Below are 18,280 nucleotides of genomic sequence, written 5' to 3'. Positions count from 1 at the left end.
ACTCAAGGGAAGTAAGGTATGAGATGCCAAGATGTTATCAAAATGGACTTTCCGAATGAGGTGCTGCCTACGTTAACTCTCAAAGGCAGCTCAGTGAAATCAAAACCAAAATTGTGGAGGATTCTGTATGTCCAGCCTAGAAACATAGATGTTCTGGCTGATGAAGATCCAGTAGAAAATGTTAAACATGAAAATGATGGGGCGCCTGGGTGGCTCAGTCATTAAGTGTCTGCCTTCAGCTCAGGTCATGATCCCCTGCTCCGTGGGAAGCCTGCTTCTCCCTCTCCCACTCCACCCGCTTGTGTTCCCTCTCGCTCGCTGTCTCTCTCTGTCAAAATGAATAAATAAAAAATCTTAAAAAAAAACAACATGAAAATGATATGGCCAGATTGATGTTCTAGAAAACCCCCCAGCCAGGGTATGGAAAGCAGATTCTAGTGGCTTCAGACAGATGAGGCTGCTGTAACAGTTCAGATCAGTACCTCCAGTAATGGTGAAAAATGGAGGAGAGATGATAAATTTACAAATTACAAAGGAGGTAAAACAGACAAGACCTGGTTATTGATTAGATGAGAAGGTGGGGGAAGGCAGAATTCAGATAACCTATGTTTTGGGGTTGAGTTGGTGGTGACACCAATGGAGATGGAGAATGAGGAGAACAAACCAGCTGCTGGGGGAGGGACAACAATTTGGACTGCACATGCGGCACTTGAGGTGATTTCCACCCAAGTGGAAACGTTCGGCAGCAAGTAGAATCCAAGTCCAAAGTCTATTCTGGGAGTTTGGGTTTAGATGTGGATTTTCCTGAGAGATCATCCAGGACAACTAAGTCACACAAGAGATTATCAATTATGGCAATATTATAGTATAATAAAAAATATATATATTTGGCCTTCATCCTTGGTTCTAAGCAGAGTTCCTTAAATCTTTGGAGTTTCCTGAGTAATTTCCTGTCATTATTCATGATGTGAGTTTATGCTAATGAGGTGACTCTTGACTCTTGCCCCTAGATAGCTTCAGGATAGGTGCTGGTCACCAGAGGAACAAACCACATGATCAGCCTCACCCCACCCCTACCTCTGTGGAAGGGGGAGCAGCTGGAGATGTAGTTCAATCACCAATGACTAATGATGTAATCAACCATGCCTATATGATGAAATGTCAATAAAATTCCTGAAACAACGAGGCTAAAGAGGCTTCTGCATTGATGAGCAAGGGGATGTGCTGGGTGTGTGGCATACCCAGAGAGGGTGTGAAAACTCTGTGCCTTTATGCATCTCTTCCATTTGGCTATTCCTGAATTGTATCCCTTATAATAAAATTGTAATCATAAGTAAAGCACTTCTCTGAGTTCTGGAATCACTGTAGCAAATTAGTGAACCTGGAGGGTGAGTCATGGGAATCCCTGAATGTGTAGCTGACTGGGCAAAAGTGCAGGTGTATGGGGACTGAGCCATTAATCTGTGGGATCTGTGTTAACTCCAGGTTATTGTCAGAACTGAATTGGTGCTGGGGTGCCTAGGTGGCTCAGTCGTTAAGTGTCTGCCTTCGGCTCAGGTCATGATCTCAGGGCCCTGGGATCAAGCCCCACATCGGGCTCCCTGCTTGGCGGGAAGCCTGCTTCTCCCTCTCCCACTCCCCCTGCTTGTGTTCCCTCTCTCGCTGTGTCTCTCTCTGTCAAATAAATAAATACAAATCTTAAAAAAAAAAAAAAGAATTGAATTGGTGTCAGAGAATTGGAGAATTACTGTTGTTTGAAATGATACAATATACATCCACTGGAGTATTATGCAGTCATTAAAAACGACATTGTAGAAGAATATCTAGTGATATGGGAAGATATTTACCTTAACACTAGTATGTAAAAACAAGTAAGTAATAAGTAGAGGAGGTATTCTTTATATATATATATATATAAAAAATAAATAATAAAAACAAATTTATATTAAGCATATAACATTTATTAATATATAATTATTAAATATGTTATATTTAATTTGATATTAAATATATTAAATAAATATTAACTTATATAAGTATATATAAATACATATATATGTATTTACAGATATATATGAGTGGAGATATTTAAAAAATAAACCTTGGAAGAATATTAACACTGGCTATCTCTAGACAGAAAAATTATGGGAGTTTTTTTGGGGTGGAAGAGTTTAATATTCTTCCTATTCCCTATTTGTATTTTCTAAATTTTCTCCAGTGAACATGTATTACCTTCGCAAAGCAAAACAAAGCAAAACAAAACAAAACAAAACACTGTTAAGAATGAAAAAGAAAGTGGTTTTAAGACAAGTGAGTGGGAAAGAATACCAGATGGGTTAGGAAGCTTAGAGAGAAAAGCTAAGCAGGTCAGTTAGGGAAAAAACTGCTTCGTTTAGGCATACAGAGGCTTGATGCAGGGCAGTGGTAACAAGTAAGGGAGGGACGGGGGGCACCTGGGTGGCTCAGTCGGTTAAGCGTCTGCCATCGGCTCAGGTTATGATCCCAGGGTCATGGTATCAGCCCCGCATCGGGCTCCCTGCTCGGTAGGGAGTCTGCTTCTCCCTCTGCCTCTCCACCCTCCCACCCTGACTTACGGTCTCTCTCATTCACTCTCTCTCTCAAATAAATAAATAAAATCTTAAAAAAAAAAAAAGAAAGAAAGAAAAGAAAGGGAGGGAGGGAGGACCAGGTCAAGGAATAAGTGAAGGAAGGGGTAACAAAGGTCAAAGGTGAGGGATAGGGGCACCTGGGTGGCTCAGTTGTTAAGCGTCTGCCTTCGGCTCAGGTCATGATCCCAGGGTCCTGGGATCGAGCCCCGCATCAGGCTACCTGCTCCGCGGGAAGCCTGCTTCTCCCTCCCCGACTCCCCCTGCTCGTGTTCCCTCTCTCGCTGTGTCTCTCTCTGTCAAATAAATAAATAAAATCTTTAAAAAAAAAAAAAAAGGTGAGGGATAAAGCAATGATGACTTTCAAGGTAAAAATCTTGACCAGTCAAGAGAATAGTGGTATCACTAATAGCAAGATGTCAGTTTAAAATCTGGACATGGGGGTACCTGGGTGGCTCAGCTGGTTAAGCAACTGCCTTCAGCTCAGGTCATGATCCTGGAGTCCCAGGATCGAGTCCCGCATCGGGCTCCCTGCTCAGCGGGGAGTCTGCTTCTCCCTCTAACCCTCCCCCCTCTCATGTGCTCTCTCTCTCTCTCAAATAAATAAATAAAATCTTTAAAAAATAAATAAATAAAATCTGGACATGTAGCAGATGCCTGGGCTCAGTTGTTTAAGTAGCTGCCATCAGCTCAGGTCATGATCCTGGGATCCTGGGATTGAGCCCTTTGACTGTTTCCTGCTCAATGGGGAGTCTGCTTCTCCCTCTGCCTCTCCCCCTCTGGCCCCCCTCCCTGCTGCTCATGCTCACTCCCTCTCTCTCAAACGAATAAATAAAATCTTTAAAAAATAAAATAAAATAAAATTTGGACATGTTAAACCTAAGATAAAAGTAGAAAAGAAAGATGAGAGGGTAGATGTGTATTTGAGTGTCATCAAAACAATTTTAAGAGCTGAAGTCATGAGAGTGAATGTTTGTGTATATGTGTACAAAAATCACTGAGGAGAAAGTCTTGGGGAACACATGCATTTGGTGAAAGAAATCAACTGACCAACTAGAGAAAGAAAAGAATTTCCTATCTTATAAACAAGTACTCTTTTCTGAACTGATTCCTTACTTTAATGTACACGTATTTTCTATGAAGAATTCAACAGGCATGTTCTTCCATAATTTCCTTTTAGGCCTTATATATCAGTATCTTATTTGAGATTCTAATTAATTGTGCTTTTCTACTATAGGGATCAGCAAATTTTTTCTGTAAAGGGCCAGACAATATTTTAGGCTCTACAGACTATATGGTTCCTCTTGCAACAAGTGAACCCTGCTGCAGTACAAAATCTGTCAGAAGCAATGTGTAAATAAATGGGCATGGCTCTGTTTCAATAAAACTCGACTTACAAAGGGGCGCCTGGGTGGTGCAGTCATTAAGCCTCTAACTCTTGGTTTTGGCTCAGGTCGTAGCCTCAGGGTCATGAGATCAAGCAACATGTCAGGCTCCACGTTCAGAGGGCAGTTGGCTTGAGATTCTCCCTCCTCTCCCACTGCCTCTGCCCCTCCCCCCACGCATGTTCGCTCTCTCTCTCTCTCTCTCTCTCTCTCTCTCAAATAAATAAATAAATCCTTAAAAAATTTGATTTACAAAAACAGGCATGGTCTGGATCTGGCATGTGGGCCATAGTTTCAACCACTGCTCTACCACATAACACATCAAAACACACACACACACTCCACTTTGTCAAAGAAAATGAAAATAATTTAGTCTCATTTTTACATACACAATTCTAGAAAGCTGATTTTAACTTTGAACTGAGACACTGCATTAATCATGCTTATACATACCAAAAGGAATATCGAAGTCATCCAAAGGCTGGGAACCAAGATGTTCTTGTTGCTCCTAAATGAATCCCCAAATGATCAATCTATGATTGTAACTCAAAGACATTCATTATTTTGAAAAAAAATTCAATAGCTAAGAGGATTGTTGAATGTTTAGGTATAGGCTTGAATCCATTCAAGAAATATTTACTCTATCAAAGTAACTCCACAAAGAAGTTCACAAAACTCACAAACCAAGCAATAAAAGGAACATTACTAATTTAATGCAGTTACTAAATTTCAGTGTGCAGCTTTAACACTCAAATAGTGCCCCCACCCTATCAAAACTGCTCATGGACTCACCAACGTTACTAAATGCCTCCAGGCATGCTCTTGAGGCTTACTGAAGTGTGCTTTTAAAAAATCCTTGTAAACTGTTAGTGTTTATTTAGTTTGTTGCAAAAATAGGTGAATAGTCACCAAACTTAGAAGGAATGTTTGAAAAGATCTGATTTCAATATATAGGTTATTTAATAAATCTGTGTGTGGGCAATGCTGGAGGCATCTAAAAGAGGTCAAACTATTTAATAGGAGCAAACCAAAGAACATATATGACATGATTAAGATGTCACAGAAAAAAGCAAGGAGTGATTTCAAATATAAAAAAAGTCACACAGGCAGGTAAATCAAAAATTTGCTTTGCAACTATATGTCCACTATTCCATGGAGGAATGCAGCAGGGCTTATGTATTTAATGATGTAAAGATTTCTCCTGGGCATAATCAGAAGCTTCCAGCAGTCAGAATACTAGATAAACCACAAAGACATTCCCAACTCTGTGTACATGCAGACCAGAGAGGCATCTATAGTGATGTTTCTGTACCTTGGGTTTCATAACCATTTCTGAATCATTATCATTCACAAGGGAACCCTCTGGTTGGAAAGCCACACTTGGTTTTCTCTTTAGTTTCTCTGATTTTTTTTCTTGCAGCTCTTTCTCAGCTCGTCGTCTTTGTCTGTTAAAAGCAAGAGAAAACATTTTACTATTCTAGTAACATCAGTTTTTCACTTATATCATGCTATACAGGGAGACAGTTATCAAAATTATGCCAATAAATTACTTTCAATGGCATATAATTAAATTAGCAAGATACTTTGATAGAATTCAAGCAAATAGAAGCAAATGTTGGACACATGAAAGTTATTTTTAGTTCCTCTCCTACTGAACTGACTTTTCTGTGTTAGTCACTGGAATCTCAGGTCAGAGTCACACCTGTTAGGTAATTTTCAAACTCTCTTTTCTGCAGACTCTGAGCTGACCCCAGAAGCCCTATGGGATGCCTCCAGTCACCCTTTTGAAGAAGTTAAGCACACTTAAGTCACCTTAGCGAAATCCCAGCAAGGAGGAAAGAGGGCCCAAAAAGTTAAGGAGAAGACTTACTTTGACGAGGGAATACCTGAAAAAGATGGAAGGAAGGAACCATTTCTAGAAAGAGAGCACTGGTAGTAGATTTTAGGGTCTGATAAATGTGAAATTCTTTTTTTTTTAAGATTTTATTTATTTGAGAGAGAGGGAGAGAGAGAGCACGAGCAGGGGGAGGGGCAGAGGGAGAAGCAGACCCCCTGCTGAGCAGGAAGCCTGACTCAGGGGCTCAGTCTCAGGATCCTGGGATCATGACCTGAGCTGAAGGCAGACGCCCAACCAACTGAGCCACCCAGGTGCCCCTAAATGTTAAATTCTTAAAGTATTTTCTAGACTCAGTAGTAATCTACCAGTCAATACACTTTTGAATATCCATTATGAGTAAAACAGCATAAATGCTCTTCATCAGAAGTCACAGCCTTGCTTTTTACATGCATGTTTCTTAGTGTCCTGAAACACTTCTTATGTAAGAATCTGGAGGCTATGGTAAGATGAATAACAATTTTACTTCAGTGCATTAGATAGCACATGGAATATTGTATGAGATACCAAATATTTGTCCTACAAAAAGTAAACTGCTGATAATGTTACAGAAAAATATAAAAGAATCTTCCAGCCTATGAATTCCAGTAAAGAATTCCTTAATAAAATGGAAACAATAATATTTCCCTCTCACACTATAGGAATTTTCCTCATCACAAGATGTGTTCAAATGCATGACACCTGATAAGAAAACTGAATTTGCAGTTGTGCATAGGCGGGGAGGATGAACCAGATAACTTTCACCATTATAACTATGATATTTTAACTAATAATACATTTGCAGGTAAGTGATATTCTCAAATAAAATTTCACTTAAAACTTGCCTTTTTTTACTGTCCTTTCCTTGTCTCACTTCAGATGGTTCTATTTTGACATTTAGAAGCTGAAGGTGTCCAGAATCGCCTCGTTCAAATAAATTATGTGTTAGTTTCTCTTGGCTTTGTTTGAATGCAATGAGGTTTTCAAGTGGAATAAGTTGTGGGTTTTGGTACTAGAAGAAATAAAGCGTGATAATTTAAAATTACAAACCTCAATTATATGTTAATAAAAATCGAGAAAAACATTTGTTTAAATTAAGTTAAAATGTGCGAGAGATAGACCATGTCAAGATAACAAATTAATTTGGCCCGGTAAGATGAGAATCTAAAGCTTAAAGAATAAATGATTTTCAAGGACAAGAAATGCTAACTGGGTCATCTTATTTCAGAAACTAAGCTAGAAGTCCTAATCTTTTTTTCTTTTTCTTTTTTTAAGATTTTATTTATTTGACAGAGAAAGACACAGCAAGAGAGGGAACATAAGCAGGGGGAGTGGGAGAGGGAGAAGCAGGCTTCCCGCTGAGCAGGGAGCCTGATGCGGGGCTCGATCCCACAACCCTGGGACCATGACCTGAGCCGAAGGCAGACGCTTAACGACTAAGCCACCCAGGCGCCCCAATCTTTTTCTTTTCTATATTAAAAATCTTCCTTATATTATAAATAAAATAATGTCTGGCATTTGACTTAAAATTCTTTCAAACAGGGAAGATACAGAGAAGTGGAGATTATGCATGGAACAGATTAGCAGTATGTTAATAAGTACTGATGTCAGGTAATGTAACTTGGGAGTTCATTATACCATCCTAATAAAATTTCTTTAAATCCCTCTCAAAATGTTTACTTTTCCACACCTTTAATCTTTTCTTTTCTGTTCATAGTATATTCAGAATAAAAGAAGGCATGATAAGTACCTCCTCTAAACAATGACCATTTCTTTTCCCAATACTGTCTTCAAATCTTAAAATTAAAAGTGCACCAGAGCATAAATTCAATTAGCTTCGTAAGATGGTACCACTGACTTATAAAATTAGAGCCTAAACAATATGAATTTCATAAATCAAAGCTTACAACTTTAAAGAGGATTCTGTGGGTTTATAAAGATTCTATCTTTTTAAGTACTTTAAAAATACACCATTTTTAAAATAGGCACAACTATTTATAGGTCTGGGTCTATTTAACTGTTTTAAACTATAACAGATTTGAAGGCCATCATATCAAAATTACTAGGAATATTAAATAATGCATGTGTGCACACTTAACACACACACACCCGACCCACGTGCACAAGAATACTGGTCATTTTATTTCTTCTCTGAGCAGAAGAAATACCTACAAAAAAGTCCCACGAGGGATGCCTGGGTGGTTCAGTTGGTTAGAGCGTCTGCCTTCAGCTCAGGTCATGATCCCAGGGTCCTGGGATTGAGTCCCACATCGGGCTCCCTGCTCAGCGGGGAGCCTGCTTCTGTCTGCCTGTCACTCTCTCTGCTTGTGCTTTCTCTCTGACAGATAAATAAAATCTTAAAAAAGTCTCACGAATTCTAGTATTGGTGTACAAGACAGATCTAACAGCTTTAAAATTCCTAATTACCATTTTATTTATTTTTAAAAGATTTTTTATTTATTTGAGAGAGAGAGAGAGAGAGAGAGACAGCCAGAGAGGGAACACAAGCAGGGGGAGTGGGAGAGGGAGAAGCAGGCTTCCCACGGAGCAGGGAGCCCGATGCAGGGCTTGATTTCAGGACCCTGGGATCATGACTGGAGCTGAAGGCAGACGCTTAACGACTAAGCCACCCAGGCGCCCCACCTAATTACCATTTTAAACTAGAATTTTATGTTACTTCCCATAACAAAAACATTATTTTTATTAATTTTTAATTTTTTTAGCACCACTATTTTTTTTAAAGATTTTATTTATTTATTTGAGAGAGAGAGAGACAGCACATGAGAGGGGGAAGGGTCAGAGAAGCAGACTCCCCGCTGAGCAGGGAGCCCGATGCGGGACTCAATCCTGGGACTCCAGGATCATGACCTGAGCTGAAGGCAGTCGCTTAACCAACTGAGCCACCCAGGCGCCCTAGAACCATTATTTTTTAAAAAGAAATGTGTAAGAGCTTTTCATTCTATGTGTAGTATTTATGGTATGAAAAATGCAGGACTGCTTTTGCATCACTCTGCAAAAATCATTACCGTGTTTTCTGGGGATAGGCATGAATGAAGTAATGACAGTCTTGGGTATTTTCTTTCTTCTGCTACAGTTCTGGTAGGTATTGAAGGAATTGTTACTGACGCTCTTGAGGCAGAGGAAAATATATAAGGAGGTTTAAGTTGCAGGTGCAATAATGGAAGTCCAAAGGAATTCTGAGGAGATATCTCAAGGGATCCTGGCTTAACATCAAGTATTTTCCCTGGTTTTATAAATACTGAAGAGTCCTGTTGAGGTGTAAAGTTTTCTTGACCAACATACTGATCCAAGTTCACATGCTTAGGTATTTCTGTAATTACAGTTAATGGCCATTTCTTCTGCTCAACTGCTTTTTTTATGGCTTCAGTATTATAGTGGCTCAAACTCAAATGGGACACTGAAGTGGTGTGCACTGTTCTCTGTGGCAAAGGAGGCTGGAAGGAATCCGATAATCCCCATGCCTCTCTTGGCTGCGGTAGGAGCCTGAAGGGAACTTGCGGAACTCTTCCTGTATGGAAGGAAAGGGACTTAAATTCATGCTTAGCCTGAAACTGAAGCAAAGGAAAACCATCCCCAGGTCTGAAAGTTTTTGCAGCTGGGATGAGTCTAGGTGTCTTCGGGACGGCAGAAGATGGAGACAGAAGGTGAAAGGGAGTGTTTCCAGCAGGAGCTGGAGACAGTGCAGTGGCTGGGAAGCTTGGAGATGCTGGAGTCAATCCTGTGTTGGGAGGCAGGCCTTCTAACTGACATAAAGGAACACTCCCATGTGGTACATTCTGGAAGAGAAAAAAAAATCTATTACATAAGTTTAGAATATATTATAAACTTATTTTGTACATGATGTTCAATATATCTTGGAGGGAGTGGAATGTAATAACTGCCAAAAAGTTATTTGCTCAAATAACAAAAAGCCGACAACTGAACTACTAGAACTTCAATGGTATCTTTAAATGTATTACCTGTAAGTTTCCATTACTATTCTGATCAGACTGCACAATTCCTTTATGGTCGTGTGGACTCTTCTTGCCAGGCTCTGTGGTGTACTCGCCCATGGACTGTGGTTTAATAAAAGATCTGTCCTTGAAATTTCTACTGGTGTCATCAACATCACTACTCCCTCTTGTGGGGTTTGATACTCGACTTCCCACCAAAGGCACAGGCTGAGGCTGCTGTAGAAGTTGATGTATATCTGGGAGGTTAGTAAAGGATGATCCTACTATTTGCATTAGGCTCATGAAGTTGATCTGTTGCAGCTAAAATAAAATAAAAATTAAACATTTTAAAATATAGTGAAAAAATCTAAAGAATCAACAACAATCATCTGAGTATTCCACCAATAGTCATACTTCCGTCTTAATATGTCAGACCCATGAATGCTGAGCAGGAAGCAGAGCTGGGAGAGATTTTTTTAAAAAGGGAAAAAGAATACCTTCCTGTTTTCAAGGAGCTGTCAACTGGAAATATAAACTCATAATGAGCCTTGGGACTATCTATAAAGCACTTTACATAAACACCCCAGAGATCATAAAGGAGTGATCTGATGGAATGGAATGAGGATAATTAAAGAAGTCCTAAAATGAGTGTGTTGCGATCAGGTTTTCAGGAAAGAAAAAAGCAAAGATTAGGGCGCCTGGGTGGCTCAGTTGGTTAAGTGACTGCCTTCGGCTCAGGTCATGATCCTGGAGTCCCAGGATCAAGTCCCACATCGGGCTCCCTGCTCAGCAGGGAGTGTGCTTCTCCCTCTGACCCTCTTCCCTCTCGTGCTATCTCTCATTCTCTCTCTCTCAAATAAATAAATAAAATCTTTAAAAAAAAAAAAAAAAAGCAAAGATTAGCAAACAGGTGAAGAGTGAGGAATTCCCCTGGAAAGGCAGACAAGGTGAAAGGCAAAGGCATGCGCCAGTGGTTGACTAACTGCTACACGTTAGAATCACCTGAGAAGCATTTAAAAATCCCCATGGCCAGACCACACCCAGACCAATAAAATCAGAATATCTGGGGATGGAAGCCAGGATTAGTATTTTTTAAGATGACAAGGTGTCTCAGTATGTGGTAAAGCATGGGAACCACTAGCATAAACGCTGGCTTAGTGGAACAGCAAATTAATAGCAGCTATAATGAGAGGATAGGCAGTGCAGGAGTTCCCAAGCTTGAGCATGCAATCAGAATCACCTGGAGGACTCGTGAAAGCACTCTTTGCTGAGCCCCATTCCCAGAGTTTCTGATTTCAGTAGGTCTGGGATGGGGCCTGAGAATTTATATTTCTAATATCTAAGTGATGCTGATGCTACTGATCCAGGGACCACACTTTGAGAACCACTGGATTTAGGAGAGTATAAAGGGAAAAGACGGAAGGTAAAAGCTGGTGGTGGGTCTTTCAAGCCCAACAGAAGAATTTGCACTTAATGAAACATACCAGTAGGGAAACATTGCAGGTTAAAAAAAATGTAATTTCCCTTCAAGTATTAAAAAAAAAAAAATACATGCTTATTACAGAAAAAAAAAGAGAAACACAAAAAAGAAAATAAAAATCACTCATTATCCTATCCTCAAAGATAACTAGTACTGAGATTTTTAGTGTATTTCCTTTTACTCTGTATTTAGACTGATTTGATATTATACAAATTGGTACCTGAAATTTACTGAACATTTTAAACCAGGAAAGTAACAGTATTAAAATAGCACCTGAAGAAGAATGTCTTAGGAAATGTATATATAAGACAATGGAAGTATGAAGTTCTGAGTCTAAAGCTGGCTATTAGCTATAGAAATAGCAAGTACTGTACTGACATACAGTGTGGGCAAAAGAATCAGGAGGGCACCGAAGAACACTGGATATAGGTAGTGAAAAAAAGGCAAAGATGTCTCCCTAAGACAGTGATTCTTAATCCTTCGTGTGTGTCAGAATTATTTGGAGAATTTGTTAAATATACAGGGCAGCTACCAGCAAAGTCCCTTGGTAATCCAAAAAAAAATTTCAGAAATCCTTCGAAAATTTTAAGCTGGTAGAATAGTTAATGCTACTAAATGGAAAAGGGAAAGAGGGGACTGGGAAAAATCAAGATAAAGTCAGTTTCAGTAAGTTTCATGAGACAATGAGACATACTGAAAAAGTATTCTCATCAGGGCCCTTAGTTCAAAGAGAAAATTAGTGCCAAGCATCAGTATAAAAATGGTATATCACATAAAAGGATGTGGAAGTGAGCGTAGAATACATGAATAGAGGATTAAACTTGAGGGAAGTTAATGTTTTAAGAAATAAAAGAGAAAAAGGAAATAACTTAAAATTGTTGGTAAAGAAAAGGATAACCAATTGAGAAAAAGATGACAAAATTCAAAGTGAACAGTACTTTAAAATGCAGCTGACAACTTCAAACCAAGCCAAAGTTCAGTTTGAAGATAAGAAATATGTGACAGATTGTGTTAAAAAACAAACAAACAAAAAAAAAAAAAACTGGCTACCTCTGAGCTAGAGTCCGCTGGTCTGGTTTGATTGTCACCCACCTGATTTTTGGGGGCAGCTCTGTATCCCAAAGAGCTCAGGTGTAAGAAGTCATTGCGAGAAGTAAGTAGCTCAGCCTGGACTCTAGGCCCTCAAGGGCTTGAGTTAGGAACCTCTGAATAATAAAGAGTGCCCAAAGCAGAGAAACCAACCCTAAAATTTAATTTCAATTTGGCCATTTCTAAAAGTTTGTTCATATTTAAAATCCTTAATTATATATCATACGTGTAGATTTACTTGTTTATAGGGAGATGTGCTTACCTGAACTAATTTAAACATTTCATCTTGGAGCATCTGCCTAACAGAATCTGAAGAATCTGGCAATTGAGCCCTGGGTTCATTTCTCTGGGTCTGCTGAAGTGTTGGCCCAGGTGTTTGTGAAGCAACACTGACTCCATTTGATACGAAAGGTGGAACTGAGGAAGATTTATCTTTAAATGCAGAGATCTGTGCACTAGGTGGAAGCATATATACAAAAAACACAATCAAGAAAAAACCAAATCAGATGTCTACAATCTGAATATTTTGATCTCACCTTTTTCTTCTAAAGGCCTTCTGGAAGTTTTCAGGAAATTTAAACCCTAAAGCTTATCACTCCGTACTCCTTAGCCACCAGACGCATTTGTCATCAGCACAGTGCTCATGTGAATGCTGTTTTATTAAGGGAGATGTAACATCTAGTCAGCCATGGTCCCCTCCCTATGGTGTTACAACCCAGAACAGTTCACACCTTTATTTGACTTGCCTGGTCCCTGCAAACACCTGAGTTTGAGACCATTATTCTGATGAGTTATACCAGGAATATTTTTTGTTACTAAATTTAATGATCCAGAATAGAGTTAAGAAAACTAGAGAAAGTATGGGTTAAAAAAAATGTTTAATTCTAAGATGGGTAGTGCAAACTCCTGATCATCATTAAACGTGAAACAACAGCACTGTGAACATTTCATTTCCAAACAAATCACAAAGTTTATATTTATAATTAAACCCTAACAAAAAATGCCTACACAGCAATAAAAACTAAAGATCAAAATAAGTTTTTGGTTTTTTTAAATAAAATGATTGGGGATGATTCCTTAAACACAGCAGGTACTCAAATGTTCTCTAAGCAAATTGATTTCACAAACTAAATAAGGGAGCAGGTATTATTATATCCAACTAAATTGATCATTATCTCTAAAAAGAAAAGAATAGGGCGCCTGGGTGGCTCAGTTGGTTGGGCGACTGCCTTCGGCTCAGGTCATGATCCTGGAGTCCCGGGATCGAGTCCCACATCGGGCTCCCTGCTCGGCGGGGAGTCTGCTTCTCCCTCTGACCCTCTTCCCTCTTGTGCTCTCTATCTCTCATTCTCTCTCTCTCAAATAAATAAATAAAATCTTTAAAAAAAAAAAAGAAAAGAATATATTGAATCACATTTAGATTATTTGGGTTTACATTCATTCCCTTTCAGCAATATTTGCCTTTTATCAAAAGCATCTAACACTAACACGCTCAGTAACAAAACTTTATTTGGCAAATCCATGAAAAACAGGCATTATAACCAACTTGCCTATTCTTATTTATTTATTTTTTTTTTAAGATTTTATTTATTTATTTGACAGAGAGAGAGAGATAGCAAGAGCAGGAACACAAGCAGGGGGAGTGGGAGAGGGAGAAGCAGGCTTCCCGTCAAGCAGGGAGCCTGATGTGGGGCTCGATCCCAGGACTATGGGATCATGACCTGAGCTGAAAGCAGAGGCTTAACGACTGAGGCACGCAGGTGCCCCTCGACTTGCCTATTTTAAGACAACTTTATTGGCCTTTGTTTCCAACAAGTAGCAACGAGATAAATTCCAATAATGGAGAATTCTTCTAAAGTAAGGTTATGCTATGTTATCCTATTTCAGCAAAATTTCTAAATACTAAACACACTATTTAATCTCTGTCGAAGAAGTTCAAAAGACAACTGGATGAATCTGTTCTATGAGAGAATTAAAAGCATTTCATACACTATTAGAAATCTGTTAGAGGCTGAAAATAAGCAACTTTAATTAATATATCCACTACAGTTGACCCTTTAACAACAAGGGGGTTGGGGGGCCAACCCCCATACAGTTGAAAATCCACATATAACTTGACTCCTCAAAAACGTAACTAGTCATAGCCTACTGATGACCAGAAACCCTACTATAACATAAACAGTTGATTTACATATTTTGTATGTTGTGTGTTACATACTGTATTCCTACAACAAAGTAAGCTAGAGAAAAGAAAATGTTATTAAGAAAGTCATAAGTAAGAAAAAATATATTTAGAGTACTATATTGTTTTTATCGAAAAAATTTTGTAAGGGGTCCCAAGTGACTCAAACCAGTATTGTCCAAGGGTCAACTATACTTTTTTTCAGAAAAGACTATTCTAGAATAGTTTCTGTATTGCACTTAATGAAACATACCAGTAGGGAAACATTGCAGGTTAAAAAAAATGTAATTTTTTAAATTTAATTTATTTTTTTATTTAAATTAAAAAATTTAATTAATTTTTTTAAAACACAGCTGTTAGAGGAAAATATTCCAATAATAAACTTAAAGGTGTCAGAAATGTGTACCTACATTGCTCTTTCAATGCTTTGTGTTGCCTTCATTTTACTATTAATTTTGTCAAAACATTTAGAATTATTTCAAAATGGCACAGTAGATATCATCTCATTCCCTTATCTACTTGTAAAATATGATTATATCAAAATGGTAGAGTATACAAAAATTCTTACCTAGAAATTTCTGAACTTCTATCTACACAAAATGAGTAAGGAACAGTGTGTTCAGGATTTGAAAAGGCTTCGATCATACTAGAATTAAAGATTAATAACTGATTAAGAAGATATTCTTCACGTTTCCTAAGATACAGGGGATCTAATGCTCAGCCATCTAAGAGTCTAAACATTCTCTAATCCTCTATAATGCTTAGCTCATAATTACAATCTATTTATATTTGTCTCCATAGCAATTAGTAACAGATGTAAACAAAAAGCAAAGAATATGTCTGGATGACTGAACATATAACTAGAACACTGCTGACTGCCCCTCAGAAATAAAAGAATCTAACGTGGGGGGGCACCTGGGTGGCTCAGTTGGTTAAGCGACTGCCTTCGGCTCAGGTCATGATCCTGGAGTCCCAGGATCGAGTCCCGCATCGGGCTCCCTGCTCAGCAGAGAGTCTACTTCTCCCCCTGACCCTCTTCCCTCTTGTGCTATCTCTCATTCTCTCTCTCAAATAAATAAATAAAAATCTTTAAAAAAAAAAAAGAATCTAACGTGGGGAAGTGAGGTTAGCTGGGACCTCAAATTCCACCTATGGCAGAAGCAGACTTTGCTCAGAAACACTACAGAGCCCTCATTACATTTAAAACTGTAAAGACTAGTTTTTTATTAATAGAAATATCTATTTGTAAAGGCACATCACATTTAAAATATTTTTTTTGGGGGCGCCTGGGTGGCTAAGTTGGTTGGGCGTCTGCCTTTGGTTTAGGTCATGATCCCAGAGTCCTGGGATCGAGTACTGCATCTGGATCCCAGCTCAGCGGGGAGTCTGCTTCTCCCTCTGCTCCTCCCCCCTGCTTGTGATATCTCTCTCTCTCACACTCTCTCTCTCTCAAATAAATAAAATCTTAAAAGATATACATTTTTTTAACTCTCCAGAGAAATGAACAAAATTTTTATACTGAGAAGAGAAAGAAAACCTAATTATGTTGCCTCTCTTATCCAAGGTAGTTCTAAAATTCTAAAACTTCAAAAATTCTAAAAATTAAGAAATCATGTCACATCTGCAATAGATTAAAACTGCCTTTGGCTCTCCGTGAAGCAATAATATGCTAGCCAGCTGAATAGCCCTATAGTGTGCAGTAGTCACACCGTAACAGTGAACAATTATACAAACATATTGGGATTCATAATAGTTCTTTATTTGATCCAAGAAAAATGGAATCAGTATGACAAGGTGTTCCCCTAATTAGCAGGTGAATAAACTCTATTTACAGCTGTATTTTACTTTGATAAGGCTGATAGTGATGGGAGAACAAAAGGCATTTTAGATATCATTACTTATTTCACCCTACCAAAATTTAGAAGTTTATAACATTTACTGAAGATCATCATTTACCATTGCTATAAAGTTAAATTTCACTAGGAACACAATATCACCATAAAATATATATCGTATATTATGAGAAAAATAACCTCTTCAACAAATGAATCCCTGATGGCAGTAACAATCACTTCCTTATTTTTTTCCCCCTTACTTACCCTTCCTGTTCACTTGATTTTTTCTCCATACATGTCTTCAATGGTTCTTCCCTTGAACACTGAACCTCTCCTGTGGAATGCTGTTAAAATTAATAGTACCCAAAAAGAAAAGGGGTTATATAAATAGGTATTACTGTCTTAGGTGTCCTGAGTTTCACATTAACCACTCACTTGGAGTAACAACAGTCTAAAAGCAAGAGAAACCAAACATTAAAATGAATTCCCAGTGCTGCTCTGATCAGATTTTTAACTGTGTGAATTGCCTTTGGCCCATCACCCTGAGGCTCTGAGGATATTAAAATACAAAGACAAACGAGGTCAGTGGAAATTATTTACACTACATTTAAAAATACCCTGTAAATTACATATACCCATCACTACATGATTAATAAGTACAATCTGAAAACAACTATAAACAGGAAAAACTAATCCTTTTTGAAGGAATTTTTTCAATAATTAGAAATGTCTGTGTTCCAACTGAAAATGCACTGCACAGTTTTGAGAAAACAAATAATGCATAAAAGTGATATATGTGCAAAAGCTGCATATTACAGCTGAATTATACATTTTGAATATAGAACACTTCTATTACTCTTGATTAAGTTAATTTACTATAGCAGTTTATGAAATAAAAATTTAATTGCCTGAAATTATTAGACATCTTACTAATGATAGAATTTCAGTGAAAGAAAAATGCTGCATGGTCTGGCTATTCTCTACAACCCACAGTGTACTTTTAAAAAGATAATAGCCTTGGTTGAATGATTAAATAAAAACACTTAAGTATTATTTAAATAACATTATCCACTATTTATTGACTTACTTCTAAATGTTGTGGTAAAGTCTGCATGTTAATGGCAACAGTGGAACTTTTAAGACTTCCAACAGGCTCTTTGGTACCTTCTATAGGGAAATAAGGAGAAAGAGAAAAGTGACCATTTGAAAAAAATCAGTTTAGGGGCACCTGGGTGCCTCAGTCGGTTAAGCATCTGCCTTTGGCTCAGGTCATAATCCCAGGGTCCTGGGACCAAGTCCCTCAACAGGCTCCTTGCAAAGCGGGGATTCTGCTTCTCCCTCCCTCTCTCTACCCTCCCTGCTGCTTATGCTCTCTCTCTCTCTCTCTAATAAATAAAATCTAAAAAAAAAAAAAAGAAGAAAATCAGTTTACTTTTTTTTTTTTTTTGGTTAACATTCCAAACATGTATAACCAATGAACATGGCCTAGGTTTCTTTAATTGGTATTCACTTCAGACACCTGAATCCACAGATATAAGCAGTATATTACCAGAAAGTTACAAGTAAACACAGATTATACATGCAAATTTCTGTTCACAAAGGTCACATGTGCAGGTATATGAATTAGAAGCATGCGTCTAGATTATGGCCAAACTGGTTTTAAATGCAGAAATGTAAAATTACATCTTGAAATATAAAGAGATGGTCTACACACTTCAAAAATCAAATGTTGCTTATACCAGATGTATGACAGCTACAGGATTCAAGTGACAAACAATAAGATCTCAAGAAATTAATACTGCTCAAAGAGAACGGGAATATTTTTACATTTCACTGAAAATACACTGACTACTAGAATACGAAATCTAGCAGGAACT

At 38.1% G+C, this 18,280-nt stretch overlaps 1 protein-coding gene across 6 annotated transcripts in view; it reads right to left on the bottom strand.

The window, feature by feature from the left end:
• CPLANE1 (ciliogenesis and planar polarity effector 1) overlaps positions 1 to 18,280 on the bottom strand; it is a 138,992-nt gene that overhangs the window by 44,419 nt on the left and 76,293 nt on the right. For 5 of the 6 annotated variants that reach the window (XM_027605163.2, XM_035727616.1, XM_027605170.2 and 2 more), the window contains exons 29-37: positions 17,491 to 17,570; positions 16,668 to 16,747; positions 15,137 to 15,214; positions 12,649 to 12,841; positions 9,845 to 10,138; positions 8,891 to 9,661; positions 6,710 to 6,876; positions 5,304 to 5,436; positions 4,445 to 4,499 (exon numbers count right to left, since the gene is read on the bottom strand). In XM_027605163.2, coding sequence (XP_027460964.2) covers positions 4,445 to 4,499; positions 5,304 to 5,436; positions 6,710 to 6,876; positions 8,891 to 9,661; positions 9,845 to 10,138; positions 12,649 to 12,841; positions 15,137 to 15,214; positions 16,668 to 16,747; positions 17,491 to 17,570 — 1,851 coding nt within the window. The remainder of the gene's footprint in view (positions 1 to 4,444; positions 4,500 to 5,303; positions 5,437 to 6,709; positions 6,877 to 8,890; positions 9,662 to 9,844; positions 10,139 to 12,648; positions 12,842 to 15,136; positions 15,215 to 16,667; positions 16,748 to 17,490; positions 17,571 to 18,280) is intronic. The other variant, XM_027605166.2, reaches the window with a different exon arrangement.

This window comes from Zalophus californianus, chromosome 5 (assembly GCF_009762305.2).
Source record: "Zalophus californianus isolate mZalCal1 chromosome 5, mZalCal1.pri.v2, whole genome shotgun sequence".
NCBI lineage: Eukaryota > Metazoa > Chordata > Mammalia > Carnivora > Otariidae > Zalophus > Zalophus californianus.
Note: the sequence above shows the minus strand (reverse complement) of the source record. Positions and strands in the feature narration are given on the sequence as shown.